The 27,644-nt window shown below is 43.6% G+C and overlaps 1 protein-coding gene across 1 annotated transcript in view; it reads left to right on the forward strand.

Annotated features, from left to right (window-relative positions):
* The first annotated feature begins 10,028 nt into the window (after positions 1-10,028).
* Positions 10,029-27,644, forward strand: part of LOC133893523 (two-component response regulator ORR7-like) — a 41,431-nt gene continuing 23,815 nt past the window's right edge. The window contains exons 1-2 of the mRNA XM_062334552.1: positions 10,029-10,098; positions 10,196-10,238. Coding sequence (XP_062190536.1) covers positions 10,029-10,098; positions 10,196-10,238 — 113 coding nt within the window. The remainder of the gene's footprint in view (positions 10,099-10,195; positions 10,239-27,644) is intronic.

Consider the following 27,644-nt stretch of genomic DNA (forward strand, 5'->3'; position numbering starts at 1 on the left):
GTATGGAAATCACTCATGTGTTACTTCTTTCTCTTGACTTAAATGTTTAAAAATATATTAATAGTCTAAGTAAAAAAAAAAGTTTGTCCCAGTGTATGTGCAAAACCATAAGTATTTTGTGATTGGAGGAAGTAAATTCTTGTTCACTCCAATTAATCAAGTCTTAGCCAAACAAAGCCGCATTGTTTAGCTTCTCAACTGGTATTGAAGCTGGGACCAACAGACTCTAAAATACTCACCCCAACTTATTCTTGCCACCAATCCAACCAAATGAGTTATGAGTGGGTATCATACATTAGCAATGTATAGCTCTTTTTAGGGGAATCCATTATGTTTAGCTTGTCCACTACCACTAGAATTCAAGGTCAAGGATTCTGGTTTGGATGAGCAAATCATTTAGGGCCCTTTTGGATGTGTCTAATCACTAGCCCATTCATGTGGTTGGCTCAGGGATCGGGTTCATCGATCCAAATAGTCTTTGAAGGTGGTTCGTACCTCATAGGTATGTGGAATGTGAGTTTCAAGACCCTTTTTGTTGGAGATTCCAGGTGACTGGTCCACAAGAAATCTTGTGTCTTGAGGTTTGTGAGATGGATATGTTGAAGGATGTATCAAAAAATTGCATGCGCATGCTTTTGCATATCTATTTTTTGGTAAAAAAATTGTTTGAACATGAGCATTTTATTCTATTGTTGCACTTTTTTTTATCTAGACTTGCAACACTTATTTGTGACCCATTTCAATGTCTGGCAAAAAATAGAGAAAGCATTTGATAAAAATCCATCTGTTCGTTTGCTTTTAAATGCAGTTATGTAAGCAACTTTACAAAAAATCGTAAGCAAATTAGAATCAATCCATGAGCAATTTAAGAAACAGGTTAAAACAATTCAGATCAGATGTTCAACAAAATTTGTGAGCAAATTAGAACAATTCGAAGACAATATCAAATTTAGCTGCTGCATATTTTCAATAAAAAATTAGAACAATTTGTGAACAATTTTGCTGCAAGCAAATTTCAAAAAAAGCAAATTGGTTCAAACTTGCGAGTAATTTTGTATACTGTTAGGAGAAAAATATGTGTACATGTCATAAGACTAAAGCATGCATGTGCAGTTTTTAGATTTTACCTATGTTGAATTGTCATGTATGTATACATACTAGATAAGCATTGGTGAAGTAGGTAAGTAGACGCCATCTGCTGATATCAACAAGGCGTGTTCCTAGAGTCAAGTGCAGTTGTGTGGAAGTTCTCCAGCAATCCAGCTACAATGGAGGCACACGCATGTAATGAAACCCTGAATCGGCAGCCGATTGCTACTTCCTCAGGGTAAGGGTGACTTCAGCTTGAAATATAATGGAAATATGATACTCGGTGTGAGTACTTACCTATCATGGAGGAAGATCAACTTCAAAGCTTCAAATCAAGTCATTTTCTCTGTGTGAGCTTCAAACTATGATGCTCAACATTTAGCGAGGTAATGAGTGCTTCATTGGATTCATGTGTAGATGCTTGAATGGGAACCAGCATTTACTGGAGGACACATGCGACTTATGAGAATTCAGAACTGCAAAAACATGTATGAGGAGAAGACACATCGGAAATTACTTTTATGATGTAGCCATTCTTCATGTTCCTATTGTGTCACAATCATGTTCCATATAAGTGTTTCCATCCACAAATGTGTTCTTTTCATGAAATCAGTTACTTCTTTCCATTGTGATTCCTAAGTTCCTAAGTTCTGTTGTGTCTGCATGATGCATTAGTTTTATGTGAGCTATTTGTGGAAGGAGCAATAGCACATGAAAACTTTGAAGGGTTTTGTGAATGGGAGCAAGCTCTAGCATTTTAGTTTAGGTTTTCAGTTGCTTATGCTATTTGGATCAAATATGCCTGCAATACATAATGGTGACCATGAGGCATTTTTTCCTCCATGCATTCTGATTTGAGCTGACCATATCCAATGTCTTACAAATAATATGGTTCTGAAAAAAATGAAAAGAGCTTGCCCCATTGTCTGATAGTTGTAATATTAACTCCGCTTTGCGCTGAAATATATATTGGCTATTTGCTCACTTTGGTTCTGTACAAAATAAGATGACTGGTGCCACAAATTGTGCTGAGTCAATCAAATTATGCAATGTTTTTGCTAGGTGAAAGTTTTGGAGATAGAAGTATGCCAACTGAATAGATTTGTACCTTCACATATGCTATTTTATCACATAGGATGCTATTATCCCAGTTATATTAGTAGCTTGAACTTTATGTTAAACCTACATTGATACCTAAAACACTTTCATTATGTTTCCTAACGATTTTGGTTTTTGAATTCCCAATTCCATATTGTTATTTCCCTACTGACTAAGCATATTCATCAAGGTCGACTAATCTTGAATTATGTTTTTCCAAACTCCGAAAATGCAATCATGTTTAGATCACACCTTGCCTCGAAGATTTCTCCTTGCATAACTTCTTTCGTAATATGTAAGTATAAAAGTTGAAATCATGGATATGATATTTGTGACATAATGCAAATTTTTTTGCTAGACGTGGGTTAAATAATGAAATGTGAGATTGGCTTGGTATAGCAAGTTGACAGTATGAATAGCCATCACAATTAAATCCTATTGCATCTTGCTGATGAAATTAAACATTCGCGTCCAACCAACAACAAGTAAAAGTATCTCATTTCTAGAACAACCATGTTAGGTTTCATAAACAAAATAGCAAGGAAATGCGGTTTAAATGATTATGTTTAAAATTCAATTCAAATCCACGTGGCAACGCATGAGTTATAGATAGTAAATCTTGTATGTTGGAAATGGGGTGGCCCTAAGCCCACTTCTGAGAGGATCTAACCTATGCTAGACCAACTCACACAGGTCGGTTAGACCTTTTTAATTTCTAGTTACTTTGTACACTGGGTCCTTTCGACGCAAGAGGCACGTTCTCACTTCTAGGTGGTAGAGCCTACCAATAGATGAAGCTGGCTTCCAGGTGGCACAGAGCCTAGCTTCGATGAAGCCCAGACCATTGTGATCCTTGGTGACAGAGCCAACCTTCAATGGATCACAACTTAGCAATGCACACTAAGCACTCAAAAGATACCAACCTATCGAAAGACTTTCACTTATAAACAAACACTACTTTATTACAACACCAAAATATTACACAAAGTATATAACACTCTTTAATTGGTGGCTAAACTAGCACTCATCATCTCTCTTACTCTCTTACAATCTACTAGCTCTTACTACCATGCTCCTTGGTATATTATGACAAGATGCATGGCACCTCTATTTATAGGCCTAGGTGACCTTTGGATGTTTGACACTTGTCACCACCCTAGCCATTGATCAAAAACTCTGCACTCTTCCATGAAAATATCTAAGTCCTACCATGGGAAATATATCATTCATGAAGCCTTTGGAGTTCTCTAGAGGTTTACTATTGCCTCTTTTGACATTGTACAATCCTATGCAACCAACCTTTAGGATTGCGTCCTTCAAGATTTAAGAATCTATATCACATCGGCTTCATAGGATTGTAGATGCAATTGGCCCATATTGCAATCAGGATAGCTCAACCTGAGACCCCCTATCGAAACATTATAGATCCGAAATGCCAAGCCCCCTAGGCATTTTAGACTACAAATCTTGGAGCAATTAAATTAGCATTGTCCATGCAAGAGTGGCGTGTTCTCGGAACCTCAATGCTCTTTCAAGCAAGGAGTGGGAAGGTCCTTGTGGGCCCTTCAAAATCGATGCTATGATCCTCCATGCCCACCAGCATCAACCTAGCAGACAACGGTATGCAAGTACACAATGCGGCTAGTGTATCGATGTGTACATCCATGTATGAAATGAAGATGCTCTGAGAGCGTCTCCATAAATAATACATGTCAGATATAAGGGTTTTTTTTGGATAAAGAGGGCACTTTATTAATTACTCATAGTTGGATTACAATCATGAGCTCGACACATGCCGATGATCGGTCATGCCATACTGCACTATGACATAGAATTTTCGCTAGCTTGGCGAGCTCGTGCGCTACCAAATTATGCTCCCTCTTTATATGCTTCACAAGGACCTTAGGAAGCTGTATTGACACTTCCAATGCCTCTTGGACGATAAAGAAGAAAGATTGCCTCTGGTTCTTCCCTGATGATAGATATTGAATCACCAAGGTGCAACCCGACTCTAGAGTTGCTTGAATGGGGGCCCATTCACATGCAAGCGCCAGGCCCTCCCTACATGCCATTGTCTCCACCTCCTGCGCATCATCGGCATTGAACATAATGGTAATTGCTGGAAGGAGGAGGTGTTGACAAGGTTCTTTCATGATCATGATCTGGAAGAGATACTAAAAATCGGGCTTCCCAAAAGATGACAAAATAATTTTGTTGCATGGCACATAGAGAAATCGGATTGCTTCTTTGTTCGGAGTGCATACAGACTGGGAATAGAATGTTATGATCTTGAGTTGGGCATGACAACATCCAGTAAGTGGCCGGATGGTACAAGACCAATTTGGAAGAAATTTTGGTCGCTACCGGTACTGCAAAAAGTCAAGGTTTTTGTGTGGAAATTGGTTCATAATGGAATGGCCACAAAATTGAATAAGAAGCATCGGGGGATTGAACGGATGGGCACCTATGATATTTGTGGAATGGAAGCAGAGGATATCTATCATGCCATTATGCGTTGTGTCCATGTAGCAAATCTGTGAGGTGCCATGCATGCAGTATGGGATATCCCGCTGGAGCATGTTCTTTCTAACTTTGGTCCAAAATGGTTACTCAATCTATCAGTTCCGTTGATCAGGACTCAATCTATCAGTTCCCCATATGATAGATATTGAATCTTTTGGCGTGCGTGGTTTGTCCACAATGAACTTACCCACTTCGACCAAAAAGTTCAACGCTCGGCTCGATTAAGTTCTTTGAGAACTATTGGGACACACTGTCACACCCGGTTTTAACCGTCAAAATCAGATGCAGCTTATGTATGCCCAGGATATTCAACACACATAAGGACGTCACAGGTGAAGTAACAAAAGCAATACTTTTATTAAATAATGTTAAACTCTTACAGCAATTGACATATATTGTCTTCTATGAAGATATCTGCAGCGGAACAGAAGCACTGGTGCCCAACAACACCGCAGGCAACCGACCGGGAGACACGCACCTAGAACGTCATAACCTCATCTTGATAGTCTTCAACATCTTCACTCACTGAGCAGCAGCACACATGTCGCATGGCATATGGAATATAGCAAGTGTGAGCACATGATGCGCTCAGCAAGTGTGGGAAAGATAATGATATGCAGGCTTATATCTAGAATAGGCTAACACATGGTATATTTGCGTAAATACGAGTAATAAAAACAGATTTGGACTTAAAAATATTAAGCAATTATTAAGTGGATGTAACACATACAGTCCAACGCCCAGCATACAAGGCTCCCCACCTTGCACACCATAACCGTCTAGTACTCCTTGTACTATAAACTAAACTACAACCATCTAGTACTCCATGTACCACAACCATCTAGTACTCCCTGTACCAGAACCATAACCACAACCACAACCAAACTCATAACCATAACCCACTAATCATGTGAGGATCCAAGTCTCTCATAACCGTGATCACGACTGTTATAACAGTTTTTACACTCTGCATAGGTTGTCCAGCTTTCCCCACGAGTCGTGATTTTCATGTTGCTGTGTTAGCTAGACACTTAACACACGCCAGTGGTGTGTCGCCCGGAAAGTCATTTCAAAGTTGTTACAAAGTTTCATCTAGTATGTGCATGCCCGCTAGGTTTCACCACCGTCAAAGTGATATTCACACCACCCAGAAGCCCCCTTTTGCGCCTTATAGCTCCAGAAAGTTTTCACCATTCCCTTCCACTACACATCTCATACCACTAACCAAATAGTTTTGGCCTTTGCCGTCCTCACATATCCACTCTTCTGTTTGGCACACACAAAAACTGGAATCCACTAATTAATAGACTAAGTCTGTCCCATACCAGGTCTCGTGGTTGGTACGATATTTCTTGGGATGTCGCTCCACGAACCGATCCTTACTTAGGTTACTTGAGCAAACACTAAATCAACATCATAACTTCATCATCACTGACCCAACTTTGCTCAAGACCTAAGGTTCCATGTTGCTAGACCATTAACAAATTAACCACTATTATTGCATATGTTCATTAGTCAAGATTATGAAACTTCCTAGTATCCCAAAAGCACGGCTAAGCAATCTACCCACCAAAGATACCTAACCATAAACCATATAGGTTCCAAGGGATGATAACGGAAAATCTAGGGAAAACCCTAACATAGGTGACTACCCATCATATTGACAGACACTGCATGCAGTTTTGTAAAATAAAACCGTTTAAATCATAGGTTCAAGATGATCAAGGACACTTGCCTTTTACCTAATGCTGCTCAGTGTTGTTGAAATCTTGGTTTTGAAGTCTCTCGAACTGCTCCGGAACGTTATCGACTAATTGCGAGAACTACCGATAAACAACACAAAGGAAAACACTACGAATAACATACCAAACATTATTAAAAACACTATGGTTGGATACGGATGATTTTAGAACATTTAGATGCAAGAATCGCCTAAATTGGAGTTAAGATGAAAAGGTAATGAGCTTTCGGGAGATGGATTAGACTGAAAAGAAAATGCTGATTTTCTGGAACTATCTTCCTTTGGGAAAGGTTTTATTGCACAATCACTGTGTCAGGCTTGACAACCTTATTGCGCAAGATTCAAGAAGTGTAGGGCAGACTGGACTTCGTTGTAGGCAAAGTAGAATGATGTGGCGCTGACTTGGCATGCTATGCAAGTAACATCTTGGATTAAAGAAGGGATACGCTGAGGTCTAGTCTCAATCACCTATGATGGATCAAAAAGGGCGAAGGTTGCGCTTCTAGGTTAAGGATACTATTGGTCACCCTATGTAGCGGTGGTGGTTCGGGTTTCGTCGGAGATGACGATCGGGCGCGTGGCCACAAACACCAATGTCGCCTTCAGTGGTGTTTCAGTGAAACGAGGGAAGCATGGCGTAGAACGCGGAAAGACTAATTCAGCGTTTTGGTTGGTTTTGGAAGGGGTAATTCGAGGTAGCGGCAAAACAGCGATGACTGCTGCTAGGTTTTGTGGTGACCATGAACAGATGCAGAAATGAAGACACTCGCGTTCCAGGAGATTGGCTATGAAATTTGAGGAACCGTTTGAACATAGACGTTCATATATCCCGAGAACACAATGCTATGGCATGGGTTTTGGGTAGATTATCCACTGAGATGAAGAACGATCAGTAGAGATGAGACGAGTGATGGCTGCGACGTGCTGTGGTTGGCAATGACGTCCTGGTCGTGTCGCTGCACAAACGGGTATGGGCTCCTAGGGTCACGTAGAAGACTCCATGGGACACGCCGTGATGTGGTTGGTGCATCCATACGGCTTTCGGATTGACGGGGAACGCGAATGCAAATCCGGTGCGCACGTAGAACGCAACTAGAAACCGGACAGCGGGTATATCGACCTTGATTTTGACGGTTTGGCTGCTCTAATGGCCAACCTGGTTGGTGAGGGGGTGGGGAATATCATGGGACATGAACTGGTGAAAGGGCTTGGTGATTTAACCTCTGGTCGGTCGGGAACATTGATGCCAATCGGCTACAATGTGGCTGTCTCGCGGCTGTCCGCGACGGTGACAACCGTGGCGGCATAGATTGAGTTTTGGCCGGGGCTAGAGCTTGGCTAGGGACTTAGTATGATGCTAAAAAAATAGTAAGGGATGGGAAGAAGGAGTCCTCATATTGCTTTGATGGTCGAGAAAGGAGGATTTGCGGAGAAGACGACGTAACGCATCACGGGCGGCGGCAGCGGCGGCTCTGGCGAACTGCGGTGCTCTGGCGACGCACGGACATGGCAGCAGCGACTTCTAGGGCTTGGGGGCGTGGAATAGGGGTAGGAGAGGGCATGCAACTCATATTTATAGGGCTATGGGTGGCTGGTTGAGGTGGAGTCCAAACCGAACACGAATCGGATTCGAGTTCGAATCGGTTACGATTTCCTTTTTCGCAGCTCTGTATTCTAAGGATGATATCTCCATCGTCCGGGCTCTAAATTGGACGTTTCTTGATTCTAAATTGTAGTACTCAAAACGATCTACAACTTTAGTAGTCATTGGAACTTCTGAAAATGCCATCTTGAATTTCAAAAATATACCACAAGATAAACTGTTTGAACTCGGACTTCTCTGTGCAGCACTGATTTCGGGGGCCATAACTCCTAGCTACATTATCCAAAAGAGGACTTTCATAGGTTGAAATCGAAGCTCTCGACGAGACCTACAACTTTGGTATTGTCAAAATTTGCATTTGAGATCGTTTTGAACTCCAAAACATCATGCGAAGATGAGGCTGTCCAGGACTCCGCGAAAATTTTCAGATTTCGTGAATCCTTTGTTGGGCCATCTAGAAGACTTGTCTAAGGGTTTGGACTTGAGCAAAATTGAGCCTAAAGACACTTTAGGTATATCTAGGATTTAGAAAAAAAACTTTTACAGAGAAATTTGAATAGGATTTGAATTTGAATTGAACTTGGATTGAATTTGAGAGAAACTAAAAGATAAGGTTGAACAAGAATATGACTAGATAAGGAATTTGAATTTAGATTTTGGGTAGAATTTGAGAAAGAGTAGAGATTGGCTTTAAACAAGAATTTGGATAAGATTTGAATTGATCTGGTGAAGGATTAGATATGATCAAGGATTGAATTGATGATGGATTTAAGGATTTTGAATTCTAGCCATTAAGATCCTTAACTTATTCACTACTGAGTTTTGTAAAAATCTTTTCAAAATCTTTTTCACTCGAAACACCAAAGAGAAAGAAAAAGAATTTTTTTTAATGAATTTACCTAGCTCCTAACAAAACTCAGCATTCAATGTACACAAAATAATAACTTATATTGATTGATTGATTAAGAAAATAGGTTTTAAACCTATACTACTGTTGAAGCTATTCAATAATCTTGAAATTTTTTAAAAATTTGTAAATTCTGAAAATCACGGTGTTACACACACTGTGTGCGGTCCGACAACAAAATCTGGTGGACTGCAAGGGGAAGGGACTAGTTGGTGGATCAAGGTCTCTGCCATTTGTTGCTTAGATGAAGAGGTTAGCATGGAGGCCACTAGAGAAGGGTTGGATCAAAATCAATGTCAATGGAGCTTTTTTAAAACATAACGGTAAGGCGGGATAGGTGTTGTGATTCGGAATCACACTGGAAAGGTACTTCTGTTGGCCTGGTATGTTAGATTTTTGTCTAGGCAGAGGAGAGAGGTGAAGAAGAGAGAAAAACTAATTTTTAATCAGTAGATAGACTATAATGCATAATGCATTAAATACAAGACAAAAATGTATACGATGATTGGTTGCAAAAATAACATAGGTGGGTGGACTAAATTAAAACTTTAATTGCACTATAGACCAATCATTGAAGATGTACGTAGGGATGCATGTTTTGTATTTTGTTGGGTAAAACTCAAAAAATAAACTAAAGATTCATTTTCACCTAATTAAGTTAAGAAAAAATTAAGTAGTGATCAAGAACTACCCATTAAATATTTACTTGTACTCCTGTATATAAGCTTTTTCACTATCAATAGATAATATGAAAGAAAAAAATAGGTAGCAAGTAGCTACACTTTGGATTAGAAAGTGGGATAGCAATCGGGTTGTAAGTACTTGTGGGTAGGATACTAATCATCGACGTGCAGGTCAGCAGCTCCACGCCACGGCCGCGGGGAGATTCACTGCATCGCGCACAATCGTATCCGCACCGGCCATTGAATTGCCATAGCGCACCTCCTTTCCCGATCTTTATGTATAAATAACGCCGCCCGGCGGAGGAGATTCCAAGTCATATCAATGGAAGCGACGAAGCATGAGGTGATGGGGGTATGCCGGTGGACGAGGCAGTGCTATACGTAATGGTGGTGGATGACAGCTCCGTCGACCGTGATGTCATCACCGCTCTCCTCTGGCGGTCCAAGTGCACAGGTCTCACCTATACTCCATGTCTCTATGCCTATTTGAAAAATAAAAGAATAACAAAATACGCATTACATTTAGTAACTTTGTGACCCTCTTAGTGCAGTCACCGTGGTGGATAGTGGAAGGAGGGCACCGGAGATATTGGAAATTTTTTAATATTATATTTTTGTATGGATATTTCTAAAATAGTTCCGAAAACGAGAAAATTTTAAAAATAATACTTATTTACCCTACCGTATAGTGAAATCTTGTTTTCATCTTACCGTACGGAAAAAAATACTATTTTCTCCGATAGTATGGTGAAAATTGCTGATGTGGCGTCGGCGACAGCATAGGAGTGCATGGCTGCTGTTACGAGGCAGTTTTCACCGTACGGTTTGGCGAAAATTAGTTTTCGCCGAACCGTACGGCAAAAACTGTATTTTTGCCGAACGGACGGCAAAAAATACGGATATAACCGCGGCCCTACGCCCGCACGCCGCGCTATCTCATTTCAATCCGCATCGTCTCTGTTCTCCTCGACCGCGCAGAGAGGAGCATGCGGGCAGAGAATAGAAGAAAGAAGAGAAAAGAGGAAGAAGAGAGGAGGAAGAAGAGAGGAGGAAGAATGGAGGAGGTAGGAGAAGAAGGTGGAGGAGGAGGAAGAAGAAGTGTTAAGGTAATTTTTTTTCTTTTATTGTGTGTATGTCTATCAATCTATTTGCATTTAGATTGACCTAGAGACTAGCAAAATAATGTGCCGTTTGTAAATGTTCATTTTAGATAGAAATCTTTGTATTAATTATTGTAGCATTAGGTTAAAACAATAAAATTTATGTATGTGCAAAAATTAGATATCGGTACTCTAGTTAAGATGATGTATGTAAGATTATATTGTAAGATTGTATTATTATGCGTTACACTAAAGTACGATATTTATTGAATTATTTGTAACTTAGAACTAGTTGTTTGCAGGGTATAAGGATAAAGGAGATGAAAATGTGATTCACCTAATACTTTTAGCTTGACCATCAAATTTATTCTATTACGGTGCAATGCATGTGGACTCGTACGTTAAATCCAGTTTGTTGGGAGTTAAAGTTGGTGCATCGGACGGACATGTGGTTGAAATAGTTGGAGTGGTTCAGGCGGCGTCGGACTGAGTTCAATATTATGGTGCAACCATGTCCAAGAGAAACGGATGATAGTAGCAGTGCAGCACCTCCACCGGAAGAAGAGGATACACGTGGGCATGCAGTGTCGATGAAGGAAGTTGAACAAATGCAGACGACTGGGGCAGAGGTTCTTGTGCATAGGTGGGCGGCAGAGGTTGAGGAGGGTCAGGTTGGTACAGGGAAGGAAATTGAAGAAATCATTGTGGAGCTCGAGAATGTAGACCGTAACACAATTCATGAGCAAGAAGCTTTGTTAGAATCTGTAAATGTAGATGAAGATGATGGTGATGATGAGGATGATGAAGACAATAACTGCTCTAATACTGTCATTTCAGATGAATGGAACTTGCCTGACAAAGTGAGGATGCAAGTTATGGAGAACCATGACTCCCCTTGGGATTATGGTTCAAGCACTACGCTAGAACAACATATTAGTGACGGATGATAACCATTATTAGTGACGGTTACCACACCCGTCACTCTTATTGTGTCACTAATGATAAAACATTAGTGATGAGTTGGGACCTGTCACTAATGACAGTCATCAGTGACGGGTCATAATTGAGACCTGTCACTAAAATGTGTCTCCTATGGCCTGAGAAGTCATGTTACCCGTCACTATGACCGTCATTAGTGATGGGTGTATGTACCACCTGTCACTAATCATCGATCCCCAGTGACAGTTAGCTTTCCAATCCATCTCTAGTACTCGGTAATTAGTGACGGGTTCTAACCATAACCCGTCACTGGTGACCGATTCATTAGTGATGGGTTGGTTTCGAACCCGTCTCTGGGACTTTGTCATTAGTGACGGGTGGTAACAACAACCCGTCTCTGGTGACCAAGTCATTAGTGACGGGTGTATTTACCACCCGTCACTAATTATCTAGAACCAGTGACTGGTAGCTACAACCCGTCACTGGTGATCGAGTCATCAGCGACGGGGTGTTACCACTCGTCACTGGTTATGAGTCATTAGTGATGAATGTATTTACCACCCATCACTAATGACGGAGTCCCAGAGACAGGTTGGAAAGCTACTCGTCACTGGGACTCGATCATCAGTGATGGGTGAATTTACCACCCGTCACTAATGTTCTCATCCCTCGAAGGGATTTACCTGTTTCCTAGCTACATCCTAAAGCAATGTCATGATTTGTCAGCCGTCTTCTCATGCAAATAAGACACATCGATATACATTCATTCCATAATCACCATTCATTTGAAGATATGAAACCACAAATTAGTGAATCACATTGTAGGGACATCCATATATGACCCACATTGTAGGGACAAAGTCACGAGATATGCAACCACAAATTACATAATCAAAAGTCCTCAAAATGTACAATAGCGCAAGTCCACATCAAGATAGTTACAAATTACATAAGTCGAAAGTGCAACCAAAAATTACATAAGTCAGAGCCCTGCCTCCCTACAATAGAACCCGCCTTTCAAAGAGATGACTTCGGTAATTAAGAATGAGGCGATCCGTGCTCGAATGTTGGAGAGTGCAAACTCATTGATGTTGCCATCCGGTACGCCGAATTCCTGCTTAATGAAAGTAGTTATGGAAAAAGTATGCAATTAGCGTGAGCAAAATCATTTTATCATCAGATATTTGTAATGAATAAAAGCAACAATGAAAAGACTATGCAATTATCTTACATATGAGGATTTCATATCCTTTGCTGCCATGAATAGTTGCATGTGACGCGCAATGTAGAATCCGCAGCAGTTGCCCGGTGGTTGGTGGTGGCACTGGAGAGGGAAAAAACTGTCAGTTCGAAAGGAAAAAATGTAGTAGTAGAGTATTTGCAAATATATCTGCTGGCACTTACCGTGAAGGCGGTCTTATGTGTCAGTGTGTGGGGCTCCATCGGATCGTACTTTGGATCACAATACATATACATGTCAAAAGCCCTACATACGAAGAGGGATCCAATAGTCAACATTTGGTGTAAGTTTGAAAAGTTCAATATGTAACCTAAGTCATAAAGAGCTTACTTGTTGAGGATTTGTTTGACGACAGTATAGTCACGTTGTCCCAGTTCGCCGTTAGGTCCCAGCACTGATCTTGATGAATCGAGGTACCAGACCAAGTTCCACTTGGGGGCAATGACTAGTAAGATCCAATGGTCACCCGTGTTGTGGATGGCCATCAGGTAGTCCCTCTTCAAAAAGTGGCTCATTGCCCTTGCCACATATTCCACAACAAACCTTTGTTGTTGCATCATAGAAATCGACATATTTTGGGGGTCAAGGAATCCGAAGGGCTCCTTCTTCCTCGTTTCTTGTATCAAGTGTCTACAGATAAGAAATTAGTTAGATTAGAGAATTTAGTGGTAATAATTAATGAACATCTAGTTTGAAAGGGCTTACAATGTAAAGCATCGCAATAACCCTATGTCCAGGCCATCGAGGTTAAAGAGGTCGTATAAGTCGTTGAAGCCCACGAGGAAGTAGAAGTCCCTAGTCAAAAAGTGACGATTTTGGTAACATAAGACAATGGAAATCTTCTTCTCTCTACAACCTTGCAGATAGAAATTATGCAACTCAACACAAGGTTGTCCCACCCACCAAAGTGGATCTGCCGACAGCAAGGGCTTCCCAAGCTTGAATTTTGGGTTTGCCTTAGTCCAAGCTTACCCTATCTGGCACTTCTCGACGAATGAGTCCTTACCAGAGGACTTAGATTTCTTCAGCAGTTGCTTCTTGGACCCTGGCCTGGACTTCTTCTTCTTCTCTGGGCTACCCTCAGGTTGCTTAGCTGTAGATGGCAGAGTGGCAAAGGCTTCTTCTTCTTATCTAGGCTACCCTCAGGTTGCTTAACTGTAGATGGCGGAGTGTCCCAAGGCGACACAACTAGCGCATCTGAAGGCTGAGGTTGGGGTAGGGAACTTAAATGTCCAGGCGGATTGCTCCTAGATGGTTCCATGTGCACTACGATGTCCCCTCACTTCCATTAGATCCTTTGAATACGAGCTTGACTCAACTTTTGTATCTCATCGTTGGGGGGATGGGCAAATCTGTGTTACGGCATTGGTATGTACAAAATCTACGAAGACCACGACATAGCTAGGACGTATCGGAACCGTATGTAACACCTGGACATTTGGATGCACCTGGCCTTTTGCAACCTCAATATAGTAGCCTCTAGGTCTTATCACTAGCAAGCACGGTGTGGGCCCATCGAGAAGGTCTATGGTATCGGGCTCCACAGATGGAGAGAAGGCAGGTTGTTCAACCTCCCTGGAGGCTACTACCCACTGGTGCGCTAGGAATTATGACTCCCTGTGTTGCAAACCTTTGCAGGACGTCTTGATAAATGATCTCCCTGATTGACTGGGTCAATGCTTCCACATCTATTGGAACCGACATCTTCTTCTTCTTATAAATCCCAACGTGTTCGGGGAAGCCTAATTTCCAGCCCTGGGAACTGGACACGCCTCAAACGCGACCTGGGTGCTTAGGATTTCCCAGCGTAGTGGAGAGCACATCATGTTCCCTGACCCCAGTGAATGAACCTTCGAAGGAGTGGGTAGCTATTTCTTTCACCTTTTGAGCAACTGACTCGGTTTCACTGGTTTGAAGGTGATTTCTCCACTATCTGACAGCGTACTCCTCGCGCGGATATGATTGTGATCGTCCTAGGAATTGAAACCAAGGATTCTCGTGGCCTTCGTTGGCTAGCTTTGCATCTCCGCCTGCATTTATCCCTTTTCCCCACGTACCCGCCTGTGCTCAGGTTGTGATTCTGCTTGTTCTTTGTCTGAAGCTGCTTCTTTGCTGAATTCTCATTTTGAAACGTCTCAGAGCTCTTTAACACCACAAAAGCTTCCCAATCCTCTCTTTTAATATATGGGTACTTGTTGAAGGGCTCCAACTCTTTTGCCATATACTCGTTCACAAGCTTGGTCTTGTGGCTTCTCCAAAGTTTGACGATCATTTTCATAGAAGCCTGCAAGCCTTCGCCTTCATGTTCTATGGGAACTCCAGAAACATATTGGCACCATCATTGAACAAGCATTCTTTTGATCCACAGTGAGGTTATCAAACTTTAGAAGGGTCAATGGAACCCTCTCCCGAGCATTAAGAACTGTGAGCTTCTGCAACATCTGCAGGGCCTTCTTCTCCATAGGCACACCGTCATCATTGATTTTCGTGACGTAATCTTTTCAATCAGCCACTTTGCTTGTGCCCTTGGCTTTTGTACTGTTGCTCCACTGGGACCTGGTTACGCAGATGTCTGACTAGGAGCTTGTGCTTCTTCAGAGGATCCCGATGACTCGTTGGTAGACATCTAGTAGATACGAATACGTAGATATAATTGTATAAGTCTTAGTAATTATATTCACTTTTATGCGAATTTATGAAAATATGATGTATTTCTAATCTAAAGTGAAGGATCCTAGCTAATTTCTAATAGGCAAAGATAGGTCCTAATCCCATTCGAGGATATATGGCCTGAGTAGGTTTCCATGCTCTTGTACGGTTCTGGAGAAAATTTCGGCAGCACCTCCCCGCTGTTCTCCAAATTTGGACAACGAGCCGAGAGGGCATGTATCCGAAGAACAACAGGGAGATGCGACCGAAATTCTCTCTAGAACCATACAAGAGCACCGAAACCTACTACTTGGGCCACATATCCACGAACTGTCCAAAGTACGTGGACAATTTGGGAGCGTCTTCTTCTTAATATGACGAGTTGCCAAGTCATATTTATAATCAAACACTCTCGAACAGGAGACGACGTAATAGGTTACACAACCTAAATTCATTTTTGGGATTTTCTTACAAATTTAGATTTCATTCCTAAATGTCATCATCAAAGCAATATGCATACATATAAACAAGAATAAAATGACTAGAACTTGCATATAGGTAAATAGGACTAGAAGTTGCATATGATTACTATTGGAAGCATATGAACCGGTCATATTAGTTTGGCTGCTTACAACTACATTTAAGCATATGCATCACTTCAGACCAAAAAACACTCAAGTATGCTCAAAAACAGGTATAGATGAAAGAAGAAGGACAAGCAAATAGTAGCTTAACTGAAATTTAAACTTAACTAAAATAGTAGCAAACAATAGCTTAACTGAAACTTAAGCTTAACTGAAACAGTAGCAAATAGTAGTAGTAATCAATTTCAATTTCAATTCCTTTTGTGTTTAGACTGCAACTGTTTTCTAAAGTGCATTTATACAATAATAGGAACCCTTTTGGATAAAGTATAGTCACCTACATTTGCATTCTCCAAAGGGTCCTAGAGCTCCAATATTTTTGCTAACCACACAAGTTGGTAGACTTGGACTTACAATCACCAAGGTAGATTACGCTGAGTGTTAAATGGGTAAGACAACAGCGCACCTAAGCAGACTACACTATCACACACAACCTCACTTAGCCGTTGTCATCATCGAGTAATATAATCCAACATACCATTTGCATTCACCCCCAGCACACAAAGTATGGCAATGAACAGAAGTAACTCACAATGGTGGATGAGGATGATGGCGGCAGGCATCGGTGAGGAGGGGACGGCGGGAGGCCTACCTCGACGGATGAGGATGATGGCAGCACAGAGCACGGTGGCGCGGGCTCCTCGGCGTCAGGGTGCTCGTCGAGGAGGAGGCGATGACGATGTGGGCTCCTCGGCGTCGGGGTAGTCGGGGACGAGGTCGCAGGGGAAGACAGCATCGGGGAGAGGGATGGGGACGGCAGGGAGACAGCGGCGGCCTCAGGGACGACCGAGAGGACTTAGGCAAAATTGGAGGCTAGGTTTCTTGGGACCGCCATTTATAAACATATCATTAGTGACGGGTAAATTTATCACCCGTCACTAATGTTCAGATTATAGTGACGGGTGAATTTACCACCCGTCACTAATGTTCAGATCACAGTGACGGGTGAACTTACCACCCGTCACTAATGATCGGGTCACAGTGATGGGTGGATTTGCCACCCTGTCACTGAGACTTGTTAATTAGTGAATGGTGGTAAATTCACCCGTCACTAATGACCTCTTTATTGACGTGTGATCTTATCACCCGTCACTAATGTGCTCATCACTCTAAGGGTTTTACCTGTATACTGGCTGCATCCTGAAGCAAAGTCAGGATTTGGCAGCCGTCTTCTCCTGCAAATAAGACACATCCAGATACATTCATACCATAATCACCATTCATTTTAAGATATGCAACCGCAAATTACATAATCACATTGTAGGGACATCCAGATACATTGAAATTGAGACTTAACATATTACAAATTTGAGGATAAGTAAGTTCATCACTACAAAAGTAGGTTCGGATTACATAAAAAAAATACCCATCCAGACTACAAAAGAAGGGTGCTAAATCCAAATTGCTAAATTTGGATTACCACCATAAACCTAGGTAAGTAATGAACTACAGTTCATCAGTGTCATCGTCGGAGTCGCCACTGGCGATGGCCATCTCCTCCTCCTCCTCCTAGTCATCGGTCATGTCAGAGTCGCACATCTCCTCATCCTCCTCCTCCTGTCATTGTCGGTCATATCGGAGTCACCGCTCATCTCCTCATCCTCATCCTCCTCCTCCTCGTTGTTGTCGGTCATGTCGGAGTCATTGCCCATCTCCTCCTCCTCCTCCTCCTCCTCGTCGTCGGTGTCGGAGTCGCCACCCATCTCCTCATCCTCCTCCTGCTCCTCCTCCTCCTCGTCGCCGTTGTCAGTGTCGGAGTCGCTGCCCATCTCCAACTCCTCCGCCAAGAGGTGTGCAATGTCCTCATCACTGATGATGGCCTCTGCCATTTCCTCAACTGCGCTGATGAGTTCCGCCTCATGGATGGCGCAAGCGATCGCCTCATCTTGGCAATCGATTTCTCCTTCTCATCCTCCTCCTCCACCTCCACCATCAACAGTTCCCAATTGATGTAGTTGTTGTCGAGGGCTGGCACTGAGGACGATGATGCCAGGTCCTTGGTGTTGGCGGCCATAGACAATGCTGGATTAGAGGAGCAGGGAGGTGGGTGCAGCGGCATCGAGGAGGATGTGTAAATAAGAGGAATGGGCGACGGGCGCGGTGGGACTTAGGCAAAATTGAGGCTAGGGCTCCCGGGCCCGCTATTTATAATCATACCATTAGTGACGGGTGAACTTACCACCCGTCACTAATGTTTTGGATCACAGTGACGGGTGAACTTACCACCCGTCACTAATGATCGGGTCACAGTGACTGGTCAATTTGCCACCCCGTCACTGGGACATGTTAATTAGTGTTGGGTGGTAAATTCACCCATCACTAATGACCTCTTTACTAACACGTGACCTTATCACCCGTCACTAATGACCTCATCCCTCTAGGGGAGTTACCTTTATACTGGCTGCATCCTGAAGCAAAGTAAGGATTTGGCAGTCATCTCCTCCTACAAATATATCACAAATTTGAGGTTACATTGTGTTGGGGGAAAATAAACCAGCCTGAGGATATGGTTAAAGATTACTATCCAGGTCCCTCCCGAGCCTTGATCTTTGGACCCTCAGCAAAAGGCTCGATCTCTGAAGTCATCAGGTCCCTTCGTGGTACCTCTTCGTACCCGTGAAGCCTTCCCTTGGCTTAACCGGCCCGGCCTCCCGAAGGCTCAGCCTCCCAAAACCCGGCCTCTCGAAGCCCGGCCCCTCAAGACCTCAGTCTCCCAAAGCCTCAGTCCCCCGAAGCCCCGGTCTCCTGAAGCCTTCACCTCCAGGAGCCATGCCTCCCGAGGCCCCTATCTCCAGCTGCTCAGGTCAACTTCTCAGAGGCTACAAGGTGAGTCGGCATGCCTTAGGAAAGATTTGCCAGAAGGGGAGCACCGGTCATACTTTGTCTGCAAGGAAGTGACTAGCATTAAATGCCTAGGCTGATGGACGCCGCTCTGATACTTCAGTGTAATGGAGGCTACCCTAACACCCTTGATAGTGCGGCGCCGGGCCGTAATTGGCGACTGGCTCACCGTCTTCAGGGGGTAGGCACCACGATAGTTACTACTGTGAATATTTGTCTTCCAGATATGGTAGAAAGTAGTTATCCAGGATAAGGTCCAGTAATTCAGTCAGGTCATAGATATTTGTACATTATGATAACTTGTACGCCAAGCTACGCATGACCCTATAAATAGGGGGCCATGGTCGCCTAGGAAAGACACGAGCTAGACAGCAAAAAGACACAGAGGTGGAAAAACACCAATTCACGCTGTGATACTCCTCCCACATTGATCTATATTTTCTATCATCAATATATTCATGGTGTTCCTTCCTATTAAACTTTGTCTCCAAGCTTGAGTCTCCTCCTTAGAAGAAACTCTCTCCGTACTTGCTGGGGCAAGACGAACTCTTGCCCCAACACATTGAACTTCAGACTTAACTGAATATCACATATATTATAAATTTGAGGTTACATTAAAATTCAAACTTAACTGAATATTACAAATTTGAGGTTACATTGAAGTTCAGACTTCACTAAACATTACAAATATTACAAATTAATTTGAGGTTACATTGATTCATGTACTCACCGATTTCGTGCTTTCTTGACATGGATTCCTTTGTTATGTTCGGAACATAGGTATGGAGTCTTCTCGTTCTGTGCAACCTGTGGCATGATTGCAGTAGCAAAAGGGGGGATTTCATCAAATTGATTGTACTCGTCCTCATCAACCATGTTTTCAACTCCGACAATCTATCTTTTCCCGATGAGAACCACATGAAGTTTCTTATTTTCCGTGTCAGTCACATAAAACACATGGGCAACTTGTTTAGCGAGTATGAAAGGTTCGTCCTTATATCCGACAAGTTTGAGATTTATACTAGTGAATCCGTACTTGTCTTTCGTAACGCCCTTTGTCCCGTGTACTCAACAGCACTGAAGCATAGGTATCATAAATCCCAAGTAATCTAGTTCCTAGATGGCCTCTATCTGACCGTAGTATGTGCTCCTGTGCATGTTGTTATCATGATCATCTATACGGACACTGCTATTCTGGTATGTGCTATCTTGGGCAACCATGTAAAATGTGTAACCATTTATATCGTCCCCTTTATATGTTGTAATTGTGTATTTAGGGCCTGTTGCTAGTTTCCTTATCAAATCACTTGTATGAGTACTCGATTGATTGATTCGATCTTGAAACCAAGTGTTGAACCTTTGCATATGTTGCTTCACAAGCCAAGCTTCGGTCTGCCCTGGATTCTCCTGAATAAGCAACTAATTGTGCTTGTCGATATATGGGAACACTTCGCTCATTTGTTGCAACACAAGGAAATGAGCTTGCTCGTATGCCTTCAGCTCAGGAGTAATTGCATGTTTCCCTAGAATTCCTTGCCCTGCGAGCCTACCCTCGTGGCGAGAATGAGGCACACCAATTGGGTTATCTGGGTTCGTGTAATTAACGCACCACTCCACTACCTCCTCTGTAGAGTAACCCTGCGCAATGCACCGCTCAGGTAAAGCTCGATTCCTTACGTATGACTTAAGAACACCCATGAATCGCTCATATGGATATATCTGATCCAAGAAAACAGGGCCAAGAAAATAAATCTCCTTCACAAGGTGAGCTGTGAGATGGACCATAATATCGAAAAAGGATGGTATGAAATACATCTCGAGAAGACATAGAGTCTCAAAGCATCTTTTTTTAAGCTCGCCTAGCGCTTCTAGATCGAGTACCTTCTGACCAATTGCATTGAAAAAAAGCATAGGCTCATGATAGCCTCTCGAACACCAATTGGCAACATGTTTCTAATTCCAACCGCAATCATCTGCGTCAACATCATATGGCAATCATGAGTTTTCATGCCGGCAATCATTTTCAGCTCTTTCACTGAAACAAGTCTTCTAATGTTGGACGAGTAACCAGAGGGAACTTTCACACCATGCAAGAACTCGCAAAATTCTTTTTTCTCCTTCTTGGATAGGGTGATGCAAGATGGGGGTTGGAATTTCCCTTTATCCATATCCTTGACACGAAGCTCCAGCCTTAAGCCCATTTCTTCAAGGTCAGCTCGTGCATTTTCATGATCTTTTGTTTTCCCCTTCATGTTGAGCATTGTACCGAGAAGACTATCACAGATATTCTTCTCTACGTGCATGAGGTCAATACAGTGACGAACGTCTAAGTATTTCCAATAATCAAGCTCCCAGAGAATTGATTTCTTGTTCCACATTCCATTTTCATCACTCGTGGAGGATCATTTTCACTTGTCAAGGACAACATTGATATCCTTAACCTTATCATAGACATCTTGCCCGCAGAAATGCCTTGGAGATGATGCTTTCTCCCTTGTGCCGTCAAATTGAGACTTCATTTTCTGGTACCAGTGGTTCCTTGGAAGGAAACATCGATGCCACATGTACATTATTTTCTTTGACTCATTCAACCACATACTCTCAGTGTCATCTAAGCATTGGGGGCATGATTCACCTTTTCTTTTACTTTGCCCTGACAAGTTACGAAGTGCTAGCAGATCATTGATGGTGACGAACAACATGGCATGTAGGGTGAAGTATTCTCGCTTGTACTAACCCCAAACCTCAACGCCTTCAGACCAGAGTGCTTTAAGATCATCCACCAAAGGCCTGAGGTACACATCGATGTCATTGCCAGGTTGCCTCGGACTGGGAATTAAGCTCAACAACATAATGTATTTTCGCTTTTTACAAAGACAAGGTGGAAGGTTGTACATAGACAGTACAATAGGCCAAGCGCTATATGAGGTACTCATGTTACCGAATGGATTCATGCCATCTGTACTCATAGCAAACCTAATATTTCTTAATTCTTCAGCGAACCACCCAAATATGGAATCAATGGTTCGCCACTGAGCTAAATCTGAGGGGTGCTGTATCATTGCGTTGTTCTTACGACCCTCCTTGTGCCACCGCAACAATTGGGACTCCTTTTTGTTCTAGAACAAACGCTTCAAACGGGGACAAAACGGCATGTTGGATGATGTTGGCGACAGGGGGCATTGAATGCGCCCTCGGAAGAGGTGTAGTCCTGCCCTGTCAGGCGGGGCGTGGGACCCGTGTCGTCTTGTCATTGGGGGGGTCAAGGGAGTCGATTTTTCACCCCATGATTTCGGCCTAGCAGGCAAAAGGATGGCGTGTGCGCCCGCCGCCTGGAGGGGGCAAGTTACTCCCTATTTGTAGCAGGAGGGGGATTGCCCAAAGAGACCCTTTCACCGACTCCTCATTCTCATCTACCTTGTCTTCGGCGCCTTTTGCTTCATGCAAGTTGTCCTTTGATCCCTACTTTTCTCTCTCTCGTGATCCAGCGCCTTTTGCCATACTCTTGCGGTTCATATGGCCGACTTGAGTACCCCGAGTGAAGTCGAAACTCGGGCGGCAGGGGAGATGGACGGAGTAGCCGTGGCGAGGGACCCTCAGGTGGCACTGGCTTTCCCGCTGCTGATGGGGCCACCACCAGGAGTGGAGCTCCGGCATGCCAGCAAAAGGCACTCCCTGCAAACCACCGCGCTGGGAGTGTCTGTCATCAGTGATGAGGAGCTCGACCGGATGGTTAGGGAGGGGAAGATTCCCTCCTGAGCTGTCGCTCGGCCTTCGCTGGGCGAGAAGGTCCAGAAGCCCTTGGCTCATGAGTTCGTGGTGTTTGAAGCCTTCTTTGATGCAGGCCTGGGTTTTCCCTCGATGCCATTGCTTGAATAGGTGCTCCTCCACTTCTACGTGGAGCTTCCGCAGCACCACGCCAACGCCATTGCCCACCTAGCCACCTTTGAGTGGGCCATGTGGGTGGAGGGGTGTGAAGGGAGGGTAGATTTCTTCGCGGTCCTCCACTTTGCCAGTTGCCAGCCAAAGTTGATCAAGGTCGAGGGGACGACGAGGCCCCTTAGCTTCGGGAGTATCAACTTCTAGATACGGCCGCAGTATCGCGATGCCTTCCCGGCGAAGGACATTAACGACTGGTGGTATACCGGCTGGTTGCAGCGGTGGCATTACTACAGCGTCGGCCCTACATCGCCCCTTCGCTTCATGAACCAGGATATCACTTATGTTCCGGAGCTAGAGACAGGGATGACAAATGACTAGTTCACCTCACAGTTGGCCCTTCTCCGGAGGGTGGCCGAAAAGACGAGCATGCGGGACCTCGTGGAGGAGTTCACCATGTTGCGCATCCGGCCCCTTCAAACGGGCTAGAACTGCGTTTTTGAGCAAGGTGCAGAAGAGTGGCCGAAGGTGTATTCCGGCCCGCCCGTCAGTACTGGTGAGTTCCCTTTGTAGTTTTGTTCTTGATCTGCCGATGTGAGCCATCTTTTTTCTTCCAGAGAGCTGCCTCCCGCTGGAGCGTGCAAAGGAGATCACACAGGTGATCCTGGGCCCCTACTCTCGCAAAGCAGGAGCAACGGGTGGCCCTGGCATGGAGCTGGGAGCGGTACAACCGTGTCTGCTTTTACCTTGGCGTGGGGGATCTGGCATGGAAGGATCCTCCAGAGCCTAGGGCTGCAGGAAAACAAGCTCATGCAGGCCCCCCCCCCCCGTTTGTGCGAGGATGCTCCAGGCCTGGCGACCTTCAACATCCAGAGGCTCGCATACTGGTTCGACGGCCGAATCACCAGAGGTGCCCCTGGTTCGCAAAAAGCGCCTGAGACAGGTTGGGAGCAAGAAGGATCAGTTCGGAGGTGAGGGCCAGGGTGGCGGAGATGACTGGGGGAAGGACCGGGCCTCCCTAGATATTGCGGGTCACGGCCAGAGCCAACGGAAAGGCGTGGCCTTTGTGGACTTCGACTTCGGTATTGTTGACTCGGATGTTGAGGATGCTACGAGTCCTCCTGTAAGAGGTTCGGGGGAACCAGGTGTGATTTGCTTCGTTAGTCATATCCTGTTTTTGGTCGTGCACTAGGATACTCTGGGAGGAGTATCACAGCATTCGCTGTTTTGCTCGTTCTTTCCCACTATGTCCGTCCCTTTCCCAAAGGACCATGGCCTCCTATTTATAGGGCCATGCGTAGCTTGGCGTACAAGTTATCATAATATACAAATATCCGGGATCTAGCCAAATTACTGGGCCTTATCCTGGATAACTACCTTCTATCCTGTCGGGAGATAAATATCCACCGTAGTAGTTATCGTGGTGCCTACCCCCTGAAGGGGGTGAGCCGGTTGCCAACTGCGGCCCGACGCCGCACTGTCAGGGGTGTCAGGGCAGGCACCATCATACCGGGGTGTCAGAGCAGTGTCCACTAGCTTAGGCATTTAATGCCGGTCACCTACTCACAGGCAAAATACGATCGGTGCTTCCGTTTTGGCAAATTTTTCTTGAGGCCTGATGACTCACCCAGTAACCTCCGTGAAGCCGGCCCGGGCAGTAGGAGGCCGAGCCTCCCGGAGGCTGAATCTCTGGGAGGTGTGACTTTGGCAGGTCGGGGCTTTGGGAAGCCAAGGCCTTGGAGACCTAGCCTTCGGAAGGCCGGGGCTTCGGAAGGCGGAGCCTTTGGGAGGCAAGGCTCCGGAAAGCCAGGGCTTTAGAAAGCTGAGGCTTCGAGAGGCCAAGCCTTTTGGGAGGCTGACCTGGCTAAGCCAAGCGGCCATCGGGGGTCCTTGATAATGACCCCCAACAAATCCCAAAGGACAAATTATCTTCTTCGCATCGTAGACGGTCTTGGGTACCTTGTTCCCCTCTGGTAGCATGTCCTTTAGCAGATGCAACAATGCTTTGAAAATCCTATCAGACCAATGATGGGTTGCCTTCAATTGCAAATGCATAAGCACCGCAAACAACAACGTGTTTTTCTTGTTACAGCCAGGATAAAATGGTGTCTTCAAGTCTCGCATGAGTTCCCTCAATTTGGCAAACTCACCATCACTATACTCATTGTGCCCCTCAGCATCACACACCATTTGATCCACATTCTCCACGAAATCCATGTAGTCATCATTGAATCCTAATATGTTTGCATCCCTGAGATAATCATCCATATCACCGTCTGGCGGGAGTCCTTGATCCGTACTGCCGTCCGAGAGGACCTGATCCATTTCCCCTTCGTTAAGGCCTTCCACACCATGTTTGTTCCAAATGTGATATCTCTCTTTGAATCCACGCCGTAACAATTAATTGTACACATTGTTAGGTTTTGGGAACTTCTTCTCATTCTTGCAATCACATCAAGGACACCACATTGTCGTTTTACCCCGACCTTCCATATCTGCCACCGTGACAATCAAGAAAGTCTTCACCCTACTTATGTACTCGTTACAAGTATGGCAATCAAGGTACATCCAACTTCGGTCCACCATCTACAAATTGAAAAAAATATTAATTCTAAATAGAAATGATGGAGAAGGTAGAATAAGTATAAAAGTTATAACTCAATTTAACTAAATTAAGTGTGCACGTGTGTTCTAGTGATATTCAAGCCAACAATTAACATCCCAAGTATGATACATATTATCTATGGCGAAGGATCCTAGCTAATTTCTAGTTGGCAAAGATAGGTCCTGATATGTGGCCCGAGTAGGTTTCTATGCTCTTATACTATTCTGGAGAAAATTTTGGCAGCACCTCCCCGCCGTTCTCCAAATACACATCTCGACAATGAGTCGAGATGGTGTGTATCCAGAGAACAACAAGGAGACGCCACCAAAATTATCTCTAGAACCATACAAGAGCACAGAAACCTACTACTCGGGCCACATGACGAGTTACCAAGTCATATTTATAATAAAAAACTCCCGAACGGGAGACGTAGGTTACACATGCATGTACACTAAGGGGAACAATCCACATATATCAAGATCTGGGAGAATGAGCAAAATTGTTGATTCCAACTCAAACCCTAGAATCCACCATGCATATATGAGCAAGAGGAGGAGGAGAGGGAGGAGGCAAACCTTTAAAGTCCAAGGACAGACACCAACTTCAAATCACCGAGATCTGATTTGGCCTCAACAGAATTGCCAAAAAAATTGCTCCTTTGCTGAGCAGCCGCAGCGAACAGACACTGTTTGGTCATGCTGCTCGGTGAAGAAAATAACAGTAAACATCACTCATTAGTGACAGGTGATAAGGACACACATCACTAATCACAACCCGTCAGTAATGAGTGGCCCCGATAGTGAACCTCCAAGGCTACATTTAGTGACGGGTTATAAGGACACCCGTCACTAATGATTTAATATTAGTGACAGGTGCTACAGACACCTATCACTAATGATTTAACATTAATTATGGGTGATAAGAACACCCATCACTAATGACACATTAGTGATGAGTGAAAACTAAGACCCGTAACTAATGACTTCTACAAGAAGAGATCGAATTTCAGATCAGAGGCATGTATACAAACAGAGAGTTCTTCAATAGATCCCATTCAACAGAATAGAACAGGGAGTACTTCAAGAACATAGTTATACATCCAGAAACTTGAATTTAACTTAAATCGGTCATACAATATAGTTATGCAAACATTACATACTTATCCAAATATCCATACATTATTACACTTGAGCACTTGCCGAAGCACGTAACCTCTAATATTTAACATAGTTGAAATCTAGAATATTGTATCCTAGTACTTTATCGACATACATTAGCGCATGAATTAGTGTACTCTCTTTCGCTTCACATGGACGACCCGATGCTTTGCCATAGACAGTAAACAATGTCTTATTAGCTGATTCATTTCCACTTAAATGAAACCTTATATCAGTCTGGTAGTTGTCTTCAGCAGTGAAGTCCACTCCGGGTCCATAAAAGCTTAACCCAAGATGCTCCATGGCTTGATCTAAGATAGCATGAAAGCTAATTGCCGAAAAAGGTATCACCAAAAATATCCTATAAGAAAAGAAAATAAAATTATGAAAATAATACACGCTAATAGTCATGTATACCAAAATAATCGGATAACATATTACTGTACCATATCATATTCATTGAACTGAGCAAGCCTCTCATTGATCAAAGCTAAATCCTCTTAGTCCCTCCTCAAGTGTTTTTATTCAAAAATAGTTGTAGTCAGGCAAAAAAACCCATGCTCCTCGAGCACTTTTAAGCACCCTCCAACGGCGGTTTTTTCAAAATGCAACGAAATCGGTGATGCATTGTCACAAGTCCTAATAGTGATATCCCCACTACTTTCTCCCCTTGAACGTATGTCAAAAGAGATAGATAGCTTCACAAAATTCCTTCCATCTAGAGTAGATTGCACCAAAGGTACAGTACCACATATAGCAGGGATTACCTCTTTGAGCCATACGATCGGTTTCAACACCTACATGATAGGATGATATGAATTGAGCCTAACGTACAATAAACTCAGTTAAATTGTTGTGTCCTAATTAGTGTTACTATGAGCCTAACAATGAGGGAGAAAAAGAAAAGAGGTTACTATGATCGGTCTAGATCGTGGCCGGTGGGGGA

Source organism: Phragmites australis, chromosome 15 (genome assembly GCF_958298935.1).
Source record: "Phragmites australis chromosome 15, lpPhrAust1.1, whole genome shotgun sequence".
Classification (NCBI taxonomy): Eukaryota; Viridiplantae; Streptophyta; class Magnoliopsida; order Poales; family Poaceae; genus Phragmites; species Phragmites australis.